This window comes from Lissotriton vulgaris, chromosome 4_1 (genome assembly GCF_964263255.1).
Source record: "Lissotriton vulgaris chromosome 4_1, aLisVul1.2, whole genome shotgun sequence".
In the NCBI taxonomy this organism is placed as follows: domain Eukaryota; kingdom Metazoa; phylum Chordata; class Amphibia; order Caudata; family Salamandridae; genus Lissotriton; species Lissotriton vulgaris.
In genome coordinates this window covers 978,424,625-978,439,285 of record NC_141691.1, presented here as the reverse complement: position 1 = coordinate 978,439,285, position 14,661 = coordinate 978,424,625, and the positions used below count along the sequence as shown (strand labels likewise).

At 43.9% G+C, this 14,661-nt stretch overlaps 1 protein-coding gene across 2 annotated transcripts in view; it reads left to right on the top strand.

The window, feature by feature from the left end:
• ZNF407 (zinc finger protein 407) overlaps positions 1–14,661 on the top strand; it is a 1,778,346-nt gene that overhangs the window by 1,021,256 nt on the left and 742,429 nt on the right. For both annotated transcript variants that reach the window (XM_086965237.1, XM_086965238.1), the window contains exon 6: positions 14,167–14,333. In XM_086965237.1, the coding sequence (XP_086821363.1) occupies positions 14,167–14,333 (167 nt within the window). The remainder of the gene's footprint in view (positions 1–14,166; positions 14,334–14,661) is intronic.

Genomic DNA, 14,661 nt, shown 5'->3' with positions numbered 1-14,661 from the left:
TAAGATCTCAAAGATACAAAAATTAACCCAATGCGAAGGGTTAAATTGGGGCACAGTCCTGTGCCATATAGAAGGGAGCAAGACGAGAGGGTAAAGGTAAGTGAGAAAAGTTATCAGGCAAACAAAAGTGAGCTAACAGGTCACTGGCATACAATATACATTAGCAGTGTATCCTGGAGTGATTCATACAAACAGTGGTATCATATAAGTACATGTATGAACTACTCTGAGGTCGACGTTTCGATCCCTAGCTCGAGTATCACGGGATCATCATCAGGACAAGAAAATGGATATTGCCTGAAAGTAATTATTTTTACACCAGGTTGGTGACCCGGGATAGTTTAGGCTTCACTTGGGAGGGACCTGGATGCCGTGGAGAGCTCGTAATTCTGGGTGGGTGCACCGTAATTCAGATTGCGTGGCAGCGCCGGTATACGTTAGATGGCATGACCCAATCTTCTAGTTTGGTTTGGGTTGAATACTAATGAAGTCGCAATTCTTTGCTGTATTCAGTAGTGGGGGCGTCTGCACCTCCGCGATTATTTGCCTCGTTTGGTGGGGAATGACATTAATGTGGCATAGGTCCGAGGCAGTTAATGAAAATACTGTCTGCTGGATCTAAACAGGAGCGTGACCCATTGGTAAACCAGATATCTTCAGGGCGGGTGCGCTGTCCTCACGCGTCTTGCAATGGAGCCGGGTGAGGGAATGCGGCCAGGTGAATGACTGGTCCGCGGTGGGAGACAGCAGTTCTCCGTGGATGCCGGTCACTGTGGTGGCTCTGAATCGAACCCGAAGATGGCGGGTTCGATTCAGAGCCACCACAGTGACCGGCATCCACGGAGAACTGCTGTCTCCCACCGCGGACCAGTCATTCACCTGGCCGCATTCCCTCACCCGGCTCCATTGCAAGACGCGTGAGGACAGCGCACCCGCCCTGAAGATATCTGGTTTACCAATGGGTCACGCTCCTGTTTAGATCCAGCAGACAGTATTTTCATTAACTGCCTCGGACCTATGCCACATTAATGTCATTCCCCACCAAACGAGGCAAATAATCGCGGAGGTGCAGACGCCCCCACTACTGAATACAGCAAAGAATTGCGACTTCATTAGTATTCAACCCAAACCAAACTAGAAGATTGGGTCATGCCATCTAACGTATACCGGCGCTGCCACGCAATCTGAATTACGGTGCACCCACCCAGAATTACGAGCTCTCCACGGCATCCAGGTCCCTCCCAAGTGAAGCCTAAACTATCCCGGGTCACCAACCTGGTGTAAAAATAATTACTTTCAGGCAATATCCATTTTCTTGTCCTGATGATGATCCCGTGATACTCGAGCTAGGGATCGAAACGTCGACCTCAGAGTAGTTCATACATGTACTTATATGATACCACTGTTTGTATGAATCACTCCAGGATACACTGCTAATGTATATTGTATGCCAGTGACCTGTTAGCTCACTTTTGTTTGCCTGATAACTTTTCTCACTTACCTTTACCCTCTCGTCTTGCTCCCTTCTATATGGCACAGGACTGTGCCCCAATTTAACCCTTCGCATTGGGTTAATTTTTGTATCTTTGAGATCTTAAACAATTGAACTAATAAATATTCCTTGGCCGGCTGGTCAAGGAATCCTGAACTATATAGAACTCCATTGTGATCTATATTTACCATTTTTTTCCCCGTTATCTTTGTATGCTCAGGACCACTTGTTGTTTTGATAAATACTTGCTACCCATGGTCCGGAGTGATTCAATGGGTTCCCCTTGTCCTTGTTGATATTCAAAGATTACTGCAGCACCTCTACAAATTTAATGGAACTGGCCCTGACGCATGATATGGCAACCAGTAGTGGCTCTGTGCTTTATTTGTGTTTTATTGATTTCAAAGCCACTTTTGATTGCATCCCTAGAGATTCCTCAGGGTGCAAATTGGGGGTCTAGGGCCTTCTATCAAACCTATTGAGAGGGATCAAGCAGCTGTACTCAAATACATATGTGCGGGTAAAGCTTGGGCATGGCGCGCATCGCACCCAAGATCTCAACAAACATCAGACTAAAGCCGGGATATGTGCTAGCGCCTCTACTATTTAATCTGTACATCGCCGGCCTGTCGGAGGCCCTAGATGACATCAACTGCCTTCCCCCAAACCTGGGAGACTCACGCATTACACATCTCCTCTATGCGCATGACCTTGTGCCACACCAAAAATTCTCTACAGTGACAACTATCAATTCTGCGCTTCTACATCGGCAATAACCTTCTTGAAATAAATAATACCAAATCAAAGATTGTTATCTTTGGAAAGAAAAAATATTTTCATTGAATATCCTTGGACTTGTGTAAAAACTTGAAAAGTGAAACTTAGCATTTCAATGGCCAGTAGCTTTCGCAAAGCGCAGCGTAATAATGCTTGGTCATTCATCTAAATAGCAAAGGCACTTTCCGTGCTCACAAGAACATCCTGAAAACCAAAGACAACAGCCTTTTGTTTGGTTTCATAACTCTATCTCACAAATATGGGGTAATACCAGCGCTAACTTACGTGAGCAAAAATACCCCGGGTAAAGAGGCTATCCTGCTAGAGAAGATCATTACTATAATATATAACGCAGTGTTCTACCTGCCAAAGAGAGTGTTGGCTGATCAAATAAGGCTTGAATTCAATCTCACCAAGGACGCCTGGGTCAGCAGTTCTTTTTTTAAATTTTCTCCCATAGATTCAGACTTTTTCCCCTTAAGCAAGCCTGAATGTCTTTGTCTGGCAGGACGAAGAGGCTCAGGTCACGCTTTCACCTATAATCGCCACCTTCAAGATAAGCTAAACTAGTTTTCATGAAAGAAGCATGAGGAAAAAAATCTTCCTCAGTTGGCATGCAAAAAATTGTCAACAATTATTGCAAAAAAACTATCAAGGCTAGATGATATGGCTGTTCTGAGGAGGTGCTCCCACGCCAGGGCAGCAATTAGTTCCTACGAACTGCGAAAACAGCAGCAACATATCACCTGTGCCTACCAGAGGTGGCTAAAGTCCAGGTTTGTAACACTGGGGGAGTGGAATCTGCAAAGTCATACCTCGGTATGGCAGATTCTGACAGAAATCTAAGAAATTTGCAGACCGTATTCAGATCAAGGAAACTATCATCCACATTGTGTGTACCTGCTCTTCCTTGTTACAGTTAAGGAAAGACCTACTTCGAAGAGACTTTAACCGGCTGGGTGTCCAAACCTGCCGCCAAGCTGTAATGAACTTGGAGAACTCCACGCTAAATGTTAAAATCGTCAAGATTTTTCAAGCTGTTGTATCAAAACTAGGCCCAGCCTATCAGAACACCAATTTGAAAGCTGGATTTAACAACTGATTTGCCAGCCAATTCTGTGGCCTTCCAAGGTTGCTCCCAGATTGTCCTGCCTTCTCTACACCCACCATATAATTTTAGCTTGCTGACACTTTGTCTTCTTTTGCACCTTGGCACTAGGCATTTTCCATTAAGTCTGTCCACTTTTGTGGCATTGCTCTTTTTACCTTGTTCACTATTTTGCACCCTTGCACTTTATCCATCGCATCTTAACATCCTGACCTACTGCAATTCTGTTGCAGTTTTGCTGCTACTTTGCACCTTTTATTAAACACCGTATTTACTGTTCTCAATCTTGATCTCAAAGTGCATTGGCATACTATGATAGTAACTGCAGCACCTAATCTGATTTGCGGCAATCTCGCTTGTTTTTGCAAACGTCTCTTGCTATTCTACATTTGCACCTCTCATCAAGCAATTCATTTACTGCCAAATTAAGGCACTTTCTTCCGCTGCACTTTGCACTTTCCCTCCAGTATTTCAGACAACCTCCTCTTTCTGGAGAGTTTGATGTTTTTAACTTTTTTAATATGCTTGTAAATAGTTGGCCATGTTTCTGCAAATATTATGTTTTAGCTTTTTTATCTTATATGTCATACAATGGCTCCTTTCTTGTTAAGGTTTTAATTAACTGACCAATAAAAGATTGAATAATTCAGGATTATGGCAGTGGTTGCAGAACATCTGTGATCAAGGATTCCAGTATGCCCTATCTCAGCGACTGGCTGTTGAAGGTGGGATCGCCCAAGGCAGTTGTCTCCCACCTCCAGACAATGGTGGACCTCCTGCATTCACTATCAACATGCCAAAGTCACACCTGATTCCCTCTCACTCTCCCTTTCATTAGAGCTATACTGGATACCGTGCACTTTCAAACTTATCCTCCAGAACAACAAGTCCAAAATATTCATTCTATGATTCCAATGTTTCAGCCTGTGTTCTGGATTTCGGTGAGACTGACTCTGAGGCGGCTGGATCTCCTGGCTTCCTGCATCCATTTAGTAAAACATAGCCGATTGCATATGCATGCTTTGGAGTGGGATCTGATGTCCCAGTGGTTACAGCTTGGGGGGAATCTCCCCAGCCCAGTCCAGATATCGGAGGGAACTGCAAAAGGTCTGCAGTAGTGGCTCACGGACCTCAGGGTCAGTGGCAAACCCTTCTCCCTTCCCCACGTAGAACTCACTGTGATCATAGATGCATCACTCCTGGGTTGGTGCTGCCATCTGAAAAAGGTGGAGATCACAGGTCTCTGGTGGAATCTCAGCTCCACATCAAACTGTTGAAACTGAAAGCCATTCACCAGGCATTGAAATCCTTTCTTCCTTCCTTCAAGTCCAGGCTGCTTCAGGTGGTCAGGGACAACACCACCACCATGTGGTATTGCAACACGCAGGACGGGGCAGGGTCGTGGGCTCTGTGTCAAAAGTCCCTGCTTCTCTGGACATGGCTGGAACGTCAGGACATTTTCCTAGTGGTTTAACATCTGGTGGGCTCGTGAATGGCATCTCCATCTGGAGGTGGTTGACGGTCTTTTCAAAGACTATGGAGAATCTTGGGATTATCTATTGGCTACCGCCGAGAACGCGCAATGTCAGCATTTCTGCCTGTTGAAGTTTCGCACTTGGCTCTCGGTCGGGGACGCATTTTATCTTGGGTGCACTCCCTTCAGCCTGTTCTACTCATTACCAAAGTTCTCAAGAAGATCTAGAACGACTGGGGCCCAATTTATCTTAGCGGCTGGGGATTGGGCAAGGAGAGTATGGTATCCTGAAATCCTGGGCATGAGCATCTTTCCTCTGATCAGGCTGCTCCTTCAGGAGGATCTCTAGTTGAAACAGCAGAGCAGAGTCCTGCACCCGAAACTGCACACTCTCTATCCACGTGTGGAGATTGAGTGGCAACAGTTGAGGGTATTTGATCTTCCCCCTGAAATATGTGATTTCATTTTAGAAGCCAGGAACCCTTACTCACAAACGATTTAGATCTGCAGACAGGACACATTTGTGGCTTGGTGTGCTTCCAAATCTGTTGACTCTCTGTTTGCATTCATGTCTGAAGTCCTTTTGTTTGTCTTATCCTTTGCCCAGCGAGGCCTTGGTTTGGGCACAACTAAAGGGTGCCTTTGTGCCACTTCAGCCTTCCTCTGGTTGCAAAATAAACCCTTCCTTTTCAAGTTACCTGTTGTGACTCGTTTCATGAAAGGTTTACACCACATGTTCCACCTACACCTTTCATCCTACCCCAATGGAACCTAAATTTAGTTTTCACCTTCCTCATGTTCGTCTTCTGAACCCTTACAGAGTTCCCTTTAGACTGCCGACCATCAAAACAGTCTTCCTTGAGGCTGTAACACCTGCTAGCAGGGTTAGTGAATTGCAGGTGCTTTCGGTTCACCCCCAATACACATCCTTCTTCATGGATAAATTGGTCCATAGGACTATGCGTCCTTCTTGCCAAAAGTGGTCACACCTTTTATACATCTGGCAGAACATCACACTGCTACTTTCTTCACCCCACCTCATCCTACCAAAGAAGAGCAGAGATTCCACCAGCTGGATACAAAAAGAGTGGTGTTCTTCTTCATCGATCATACAAAAGATTTCCAAGTGGACGATCAACTCTTTGTAAGATTTGTGGGTGCTAAAAAAAGAAAGGCAGTACATAAGAGAACGGTTTCCAGGTGGACTGTTCTCTGCAATATCAAAATCTGCTGCTCCGTGGCAAAAAAGCAATCTCCTATGGTATGGAGAGCTCTCTGTACCAGAGCTAAACCTGTGACCCCTGCGCTTGCTAGAGGAGTTACAGTTCTGGACATTTGTTTGGCAGCTATGTGGGCATTGCTGCGCACGTTTGCCAAACACTACTGTTTTCCATGTCACATCTTGCATGGTAGGCATTTCGGCCGTTTAGTCCTCCAGGACTTTTTAGTGTAAACAATTGCGAGACCCACATCTGGGGAGAGATTGCTTTGGTATCCATTCTAAGGTAAGGAATCTGGGGCTAGTAGTCTCTATCAGGTGAACTAGTTGCTTACTTTTGGTAATGCTTTATCTGGTAGAGACTATCTATCTGCAGATTCCTTACCGACCCTCCCTCATCCCTGTGCTGCGAACTGTATTCTCACATCCCAGAGATCCTTCATGACCTTGGCACACTGATTCTTCCACCTCAGTGTGGCTTTTTGCTTTTGGTGCAGAAAAATAGCGATGAACTAAAGTCAGTGCGCTAAGGGGGCGTCTAAATGGGCACCTCGCACATCACTTCTGGTGCGCATGATGCCACTCAAAGCCCAACAATGCCAACTATCGGCGCATAAGGTGGCAGCTCAAAAATGTACGGATTCAGTCTGATGCCTAGGGAATTTTCTAGAGTAAGGAACCTGTGGCTACATAGAGTCTCTACCAGATAGGGCTTTATTGAAGGTAAGTATTTTGTTCTACAGTCCCTCAAACTCTACATGCTGTTTCAGGAAAGCCAGGCGTATTTCAGTTTCTCTGTGCTCAATTTTGGTCTCACCAGTGCACCTCTGGTGTTCACAAAGGTGAACTGCTGGTCACAGCCCATCTGCAGAGGTTGGGAATATCAGTCTTCCCATACCTCGTCAACTGTCTTCTGAATGCGGGCTTGAATCAGGCAGTCATAAACCCCCTCCAGATGATGGCTGACCTCTTGGCGTTGTTAGTTTTTTTCCCCATCAGCATGCCAATGTCACACCTGACCCCTTCACAATGGCTCCCCTTCAACAAATTGTGGGGAGCGCTACAGTCACGCTCCACTCCCAGCTGCACTGCTGCGTGGGGTACTAGACCCATGTCCATTTACCACTTCGAGGTATGTTAATGTAGAAACCGCTTATTTCCATTTTAAACAACATTTTTTCTTTCCTTTTCTTTCCTGTTCATCTCATTCCAAGTCCACATATTGCGCAAATTGCATTCTTATCAGACTTCTCATTCTCACGTGTGCCCATCCGAGCCTCTTTTCCGGAAAACGATAATAAAGAAGCAAATAGTAGTTCCGAGGAGCAGTTCTTTATTCAGACCCAATGCATTTCGGGCAAGACATTTGCCCTTCGTCAGGGGAAACTGTGAATCAATAATTACAAAATATCCTTTAGCCTTACGCAAAACTCTGATTTGTGCATGCTTAATACATTTATAAATAACAGTGAATTTATCATGTGCACAAAATGAAAAAAATCAAACTCTCGAAGTAAACCCTCTATGTTACAACTCACTTTTGCTAAACGAAACCAAAATGCTTTATACCCCAAAAAAAAGTACCGCAAACCATTTAATAACCCCCTTCATTCTGCCTCTCTCAACTGACTCCTTCGTTCGTTGAATAAATAGTTAAGCATTTTCTCAACGTTCGCTTTAGGTCGGGTGTGCTCAGTAATAAGATCAAGCTCCTTCTTATATCCGGTTATTTCTCCAAAACCACTTTCAAGAAGACTTCCGTTTTCGACATTTGTTCCCCTCCCATTACTTACTCGCTTTCTTATTACTAACTTTACTCTACCCGAGTCAGCTTGCTAATGTATCACCACGCCTCTTTATTTCCCGTACCTGCTCTCCGCTGATCCTGCCATAACTCTCACTGCGCTGCGCGCACCGGAAACAGTTGTTAAACTCCCGTCAGTCGCTTACGAGTTTTAAATGATTATGCTCCACCCCCTACTACGTGCATAAATTAATCACCTAGCTGCCTCCATCTCCCTTTAACTACAGCTCCCATAGTACTCTTGTGACTCACACAACGTACGTAAAAACACATCAATTGAAAATCAAAGAGAAATTCTTATGACTGTGCAATTGCAACAATTTTATAAACTTTATATAAATACATGTCTATCACTACTTAGAATCACAGTATGTCCGCTTCTGCTGCTAGGAACTTGATGTTCTCAGTATGTGGATACTTAGATATTTCAAAAGTTATACATTTTCAACATTTTTCGATTGGGTGCAATAACCAACGTGGGGCGAATTTAAATTTAAACATGAAAGAGGGTGGTCTGCACACCATATTAGTCCCATTATAATCCATTTTACACTTCAGAAAGTTGCGTGCAAGACTGGAATTGTGCATCGCCCTGACTGCAACATAGTATCAACATGTTGTGGGGAGCGCTACAGTCACGCTCCACTCCCAGCTGCACTGCTGCGTGGGGTACTAGACCCATGTCCATTTACCACTTCGAGGTATGTTAATGTAGAAACCGCTTATTTCCATTTTAAACAACATTTTTTCTTTCCTTTTCTTTCCTGTTCATCTCATTCCAAGTCCACATATTGCGCAAATTGCATTCTTATCAGACTTCTCATTCTCACGTGTGCCCATCCGAGCCTCTTTTCCGGAAAACGATAATAAACGAAACCAAAATGCTTTATACCCCATTCAACGAACGAAGGAGTCAGTTGAGAGAGGCAGAATGAAGGGGGTTATTAAATGGTTTGCGGTACTTTTTTTTGGGGTATAAAGCATTTTGGTTTCGTTTAGCAAAAGTGAGTTGTAACATAGAGGGTTTACTTCGAGAGTTTGATTTTTTTCATTTTGTGCACATGATAAATTCACTGTTATTTATAAATGTATTAAGCATGCACAAATCAGAGTTTTGCGTAAGGCTAAAGGATATTTTGTAATTATTGATTCACAGTTTCCCCTGACGAAGGGCAAATGTCTTGCCCGAAATGCATTGGGTCTGAATAAAGAACTGCTCCTCGGAACTACTATTTGCTTCTTTATTATCGTTTTCCGGAAAAGAGGCTCGGATGGGCACACGTGAGAATGAGAAGTCTGATAAGAATGCAATTTGCGCAATATGTGGACTTGGAATGAGATGAACAGGAAAGAAAAGGAAAGAAAAAATGTTGTTTAAAATGGAAATAAGCGGTTTCTACATTAACATACCTCGAAGTGGTAAATGGACATGGGTCTAGTACCCCACGCAGCAGTGCAGCTGGGAGTGGAGCGTGACTGTAGCGCTCCCCACAACATGTTGATACTATGTTGCAGTCAGGGCGATGCACAATTCCAGTCTTGCACGCAACTTTCTGAAGTGTAAAATGGATTATAATGGGACTAATATGGTGTGCAGACCACCCTCTTTCATGTCCCCTTCAACAAAGCCATCCTGGGCATGGTGCTCTTTCGAGTCTTCCCTCCTCCTCAACGAGTCCAAGACTTTCGGGATATTATCCTGATGTTTTAGCCTTTGACCTGGTCTCTGAAAGCGACTCATTGATGGTTTGGGTAGCTGGAGAGGTAAAGGGCTCTGGTCTCAGGTAGATTTCCCCAACCCCCATCAACTTGTTGGAGTTATGAGCGATTCGCTTGGCACTAAAAACTTTTCTTCACCCATCAGGGGAACAGGTATAAGTTCTCATAGACAACACGACTGCCATGTGGTACTGCAACAAACAGGTAGGAGTGGAGTTGTGAGCCCTGTCTCAGAACACTTAGGGCAACTCCCTGATTAACCAGCACCTGACAGGATCGTTAAGCGCAAGGGTGAACAAACTCAGCCGACATTGCCTAGTGGATCACGAATGGTAGTGGCCAAATGTTATAACTTTTGCATGTTGGAGTTCCCACACCAGTTCTTCCTTGGAGGTGGCTTTCACCTGGACTGGGGTTAGGGACTCCTATATTTCTTTCCGCCCCTACCTCTTATGTCCAGAGTGCTGCAAAAGATCAAGAAAGATTGATCTCAAGTCAGCCCAGTGGCTCTGGACTGGGCAAGGATAGTTTGGTACCCAGAACATCTGACATGAGCATCTGTCCTCCAGTTCAACTGCCTCTTTAGGAGGACCCATGTTGCAGGAGCAGGGCCGGATCCTGCACCCGAGTAGAACAACCTGCAGCTCCTTGTGTGAAGATTTAACAGTGACACTTGATGGCTTTCGATCTTGTCCCAAAGTAGTAGGTATTATCTTGGCAGCTAGACATTCCTCCACCAAAACTATTGACGTAGGATGCTGATTTGTGGTCTGGTGTTCCTCCAGTGACTTTCAGCCTATACAGACAAATGTATCCCACATTTTGTTGTTTTGTCATTCTTTATCTAAGCATGGCCTTGCAGTAATGACAACTGAGTTGTCTTTCAGCCTTTCTACTTTTGCACTATCAACCATTCCTTTTCAAAACCCGTTTTGTTATAAGTTTCTTAACTCCATGGCTGCTATGCGTTTTCCCCTCCTCTGCTGAAGATCCAAAAAACCCATTGTTCATGACGAGCTGGGCTCGTCATCAGTGTTTGAGGAGGCTACACCATGACGAGCCCAGCTCGTCATCAGCCTCGAAGGGGTTAAAGGGATTGATCCATATGTTTCTGTCAACATCTTTTGTGATACCACATTCGGACCTTAATTTGGTTGTCATCTACTTGAGCACTCTTTGAACACATGCGCATCTGCTGTTTATGTCTGCTAACTATGAAGATGGCGTTCTTCATAGCAATAACATATACTCTGTGAGTGAGCGAACTTACACATTCTTCTTCCTGGACAGACTGGTCCTCCGGACAAAAGCAACTTTATTGCTTAAAGTAGTCATACCCGTCCTCATAAGGCAATCCATCACCCTACTGGCTTTCTATGCCCCACCTCACCCTTCCAAGTAGGAGAAACAGCTCTATTGCTTTGACCCGAAGAGGGCCCTCAGTTTTTAGATTGATTGGGCAAGAAACCATTGATTGAACGATTAGTTGTTTGTGGGTTTCTCCGATTCGAAGAAGGGAAATGTGGTATAAAAGTGAATAATTTAATAACAGGTTGTACTATGCATAAAAATCTGTTAGAGGCTAGCCATGAAGCAGCCCCCAGAAGGTTTGCGCATCCATTCCTCTAGAACGAAGGCAAGGTATACTAGTCTTAGATATCTCTCTGGCTGCGACACCGGCATCTCTCCACACATTCACAAAGCTCTATTGTCTGAACAGCCCAATCTATTCTGCAGGATTTCCTGTTCTGGACATTCCTACAGACCCTGAACCTGGGGAGGGACTGCTTGGGCATCTTTTCACCAAGTGAGGAATCTGCAGCTAGAAGTCCACTTCAGAACAAGTTAATTACCTTCTGTAGCATCTTTTGTTATAGAGACTTTTTCTAACAGCAGATTCCTCACCGACCCACTCTTCTTTCCGTTGTGCAGAATGGACTCACACAGTCCACTAATAAGATCCCAAGTTAGAGCTCAGCACAGTGGCGTACTCTGTATTCTATGGGCTCAGCATCTGACGACACGGATAGAGATCAGAAAGAAACTGACGTCAGCGTGTGAAGGTGGCACAGATATAGTGTTATTGATGTCACATGCCGGGCAATACGGACCCAACGCAGAACTGCACAGCGACACCTACCAGCGCACAGGGGAGTTACCATGAAAAGTATTCTGGATCCAGTCTGGCGACTGAGAAAATTCAGAGGATGAGGAGTCTGTGGTTTGATAGACTCTACTTGTTCATTAGGACAACAGTATGGTTACAATCAAGTTAATCTAGAGAGATTTGGAAACTAGCCTGGTTTATTAATACGCAGAAATTACCATATGCCTATAGTAGTGTTGGGCAATCTTAGTAGGTCACAGTACAATGTTCTGAGGCGCAAAGCAAAACCATAGAACATGTTCTTAGTCTTGTGTTGGAAAACCTCGGTATAAAGTCATAACGTGTAGATCAGATGATTGCTACACTCTGAGGGTACACATAAGATAGAGGGTCAGCTGGAATATGTTTCACTTTGGTAGATCCAAGTATAATATTAAATAGATGCTCAAGTAAATGAGGAGGATGGTGTTCAGTAAATGGAATTCCAGTACCCTACTTGTAACACCCGGGCAGAGAGCTGTGCCAAAAAGGGTCTAATCAATCCTAATTCAGAAACAAATGACATATCAGCTGACATATTGTATGTGTACCTTCACAGTGTGGTGATCATAAGCAACACATCAGGTGGGGGAAAAAGCAAAAATAGGGAAGGAACTCTGGCGAAAGAGAAATGTGATGTGTGGGTGCTAAAGCACAATCTAGATAGAGCAACACAAGTGTAGGTTGGGGAGAGAAGTACAAAGGCAAGAGAGAGCGAGGTGGGAGAAAAGCTCCAGGGAGACAGCTGGAAGACATATGCACTTACAGAGTGCTTAAAAAAAGAAAAAGTAGGTCCCTAAAAGGGAGATGAACAGAAACTGGCCAATAAGAGATGGTACACAGGCCATGCTCCATGGAAGGGACAAACAAGATTGACAGGCTGAAATAGGGAAAACCATCCAATAGAAAGCAAGCAAATAAAAGTGACACTAACGCCAAACTATGGCAAGCAATGGGTGGACTGCAAACTTGTGTATGTTCTTTGTAAGCCCGCAATATGCTGTCTGATAGGCTTGACCTAAAACATCCTGGCTTTGAAAATTGTATTCCAGCTCTGAACTTGAATATTCATTCTTGATTATTCAGTGGTAAGCAATGTAGGGATTGTTACTGTATTTGTACCTTCTATTTATCTGTTGCCATGATACATATGCTATTAGCTGGGCTGGTTGTGAGGCATGACTGTTCTAGTCTATTGCCAATGTGACACTTCTGGTAAAGTGGGTGGTTGCGTCCGTCAAAAGCATCACATAAAGTCTCCAGTGAAAAGTAAAAAGGTGTTGGTAAAATGTCACTTCATCTAAGTTTCCAAACAATCCTTACGCAAGCGCTGGCAATTGGGTATGGAAAGCAATGCTGTCTCTGAAAGCATATCTGGTGATAAACACATACTTATGCATGGGTTCATTTGTAGACCTAGATGAAGATCTGTGTAGACCCTGGAAAACTGCTTTGGCCATGGAACTTAAGGTAGTGATTATCGCTGACATTCTAATTAATAAATCATTATTTGCATACGTATATTATCATGGAGGTTGCTTCAGCTGTGGCCTTATAGTAATTTACTTTTTAAATTTTCTTTAATTAATTATTCCTCATAGTATAAATATCTTTATTCGTTTTTTTACAAAAAAACATAAAAGCTCAAAACATTTTCACAAACGTGTACCATAAATTACTATCTTCCGCAATATCATGTAAAAAAGCCTCGGGGTGAGATAACAACAGTTTAAGAAATTAACTAGTACTAAGGCACATCAAATCCGCTCTAATTAACCAGTTAATGTCACATACACTAATTGATTATTCATACTTGTCGACAACTTTTGTCCTAGATTTCATTGGTGTAGAGCGCTAGTATCATTATTGCATAGATCAACCTCTCAACCGTCCTCTGGAAAACTCAAATAAATACATGCCTTATTTTTTTAAACCTTTTAAAACTAGCATTTTCAATTTGCAGCTGCTTTCCGAGGTGACAATGTGCTTTTTCAAGTGTTGCTGCAGCCCTGCACTGCAGCAGCCTGGCACGCGGCCGCACGTGATAGGCTGAGCACTTAAGTATGGATAGCTTTTCATTTAGCCTGTGCTCTGACAGCCCGTGCCCTGGATAAGTGGTGTAGGTCTGTACAGGTGAAATCTATTCTCACATGTGCCTCAGGGGTGACTGGACTGTAACAGAATTTTTCAAACCCGTTGGGCCCAACCGCAAAGCAGAGAATAAATGGCTGAAGTGCCAGACCTCGACAGAAAAATCAATGCCTGGTTATACAGACATGACAGACCAGGCCTGCAATTCTCCTCACAAAAGTCGGTGCATTTAGCGCACTTGAGGTTAAAAGGACCTTGCGCCCCTGGGCTTGTGTGTATTGTATTAACTGCTCTTTTTAAGTGCACGTGTTTTATTTTGCTGTGTTCTTTGTGCAGGAAATTTACATGCAGCCTCTGTGACAGATGTTTTACCGAGAAGTGGGCTCTGAACAACCACATGAAGCTGCACACCGGAGAGAAGCCGTATAAGTGCTCGTGGCCCACCTGCCATTACTCATTCCTCACGGCCTCAGCCATGAAAGACCACTACCGGACACACACAGGTCAGTTGTAAACACGCGTCTCCTCCGCCTTCATTCTAGGCCATGATGCTTCAATTAAGGCAATGTAACCTACTATTTCAATGTACTTTCTCTTTCCTCGCCGCATTTCCCGGGCCAGAGAGCTGCTGGTTAAAATTCCAGTATGGACTGAAAAAAGTCACTTCGTCCACATTAACCTTTTTTTGTAATGTCCAAATAACCGAATTTGTGTGCTCTGTTATCGAACGTTTTGACCTCATACACTTGTGTTTTCTGCCCTCCAAACAAGTTCATCCCTCATTTTTCGTTTGTACATATGATAAGTAGACCTTAATTTCACGGACAATAG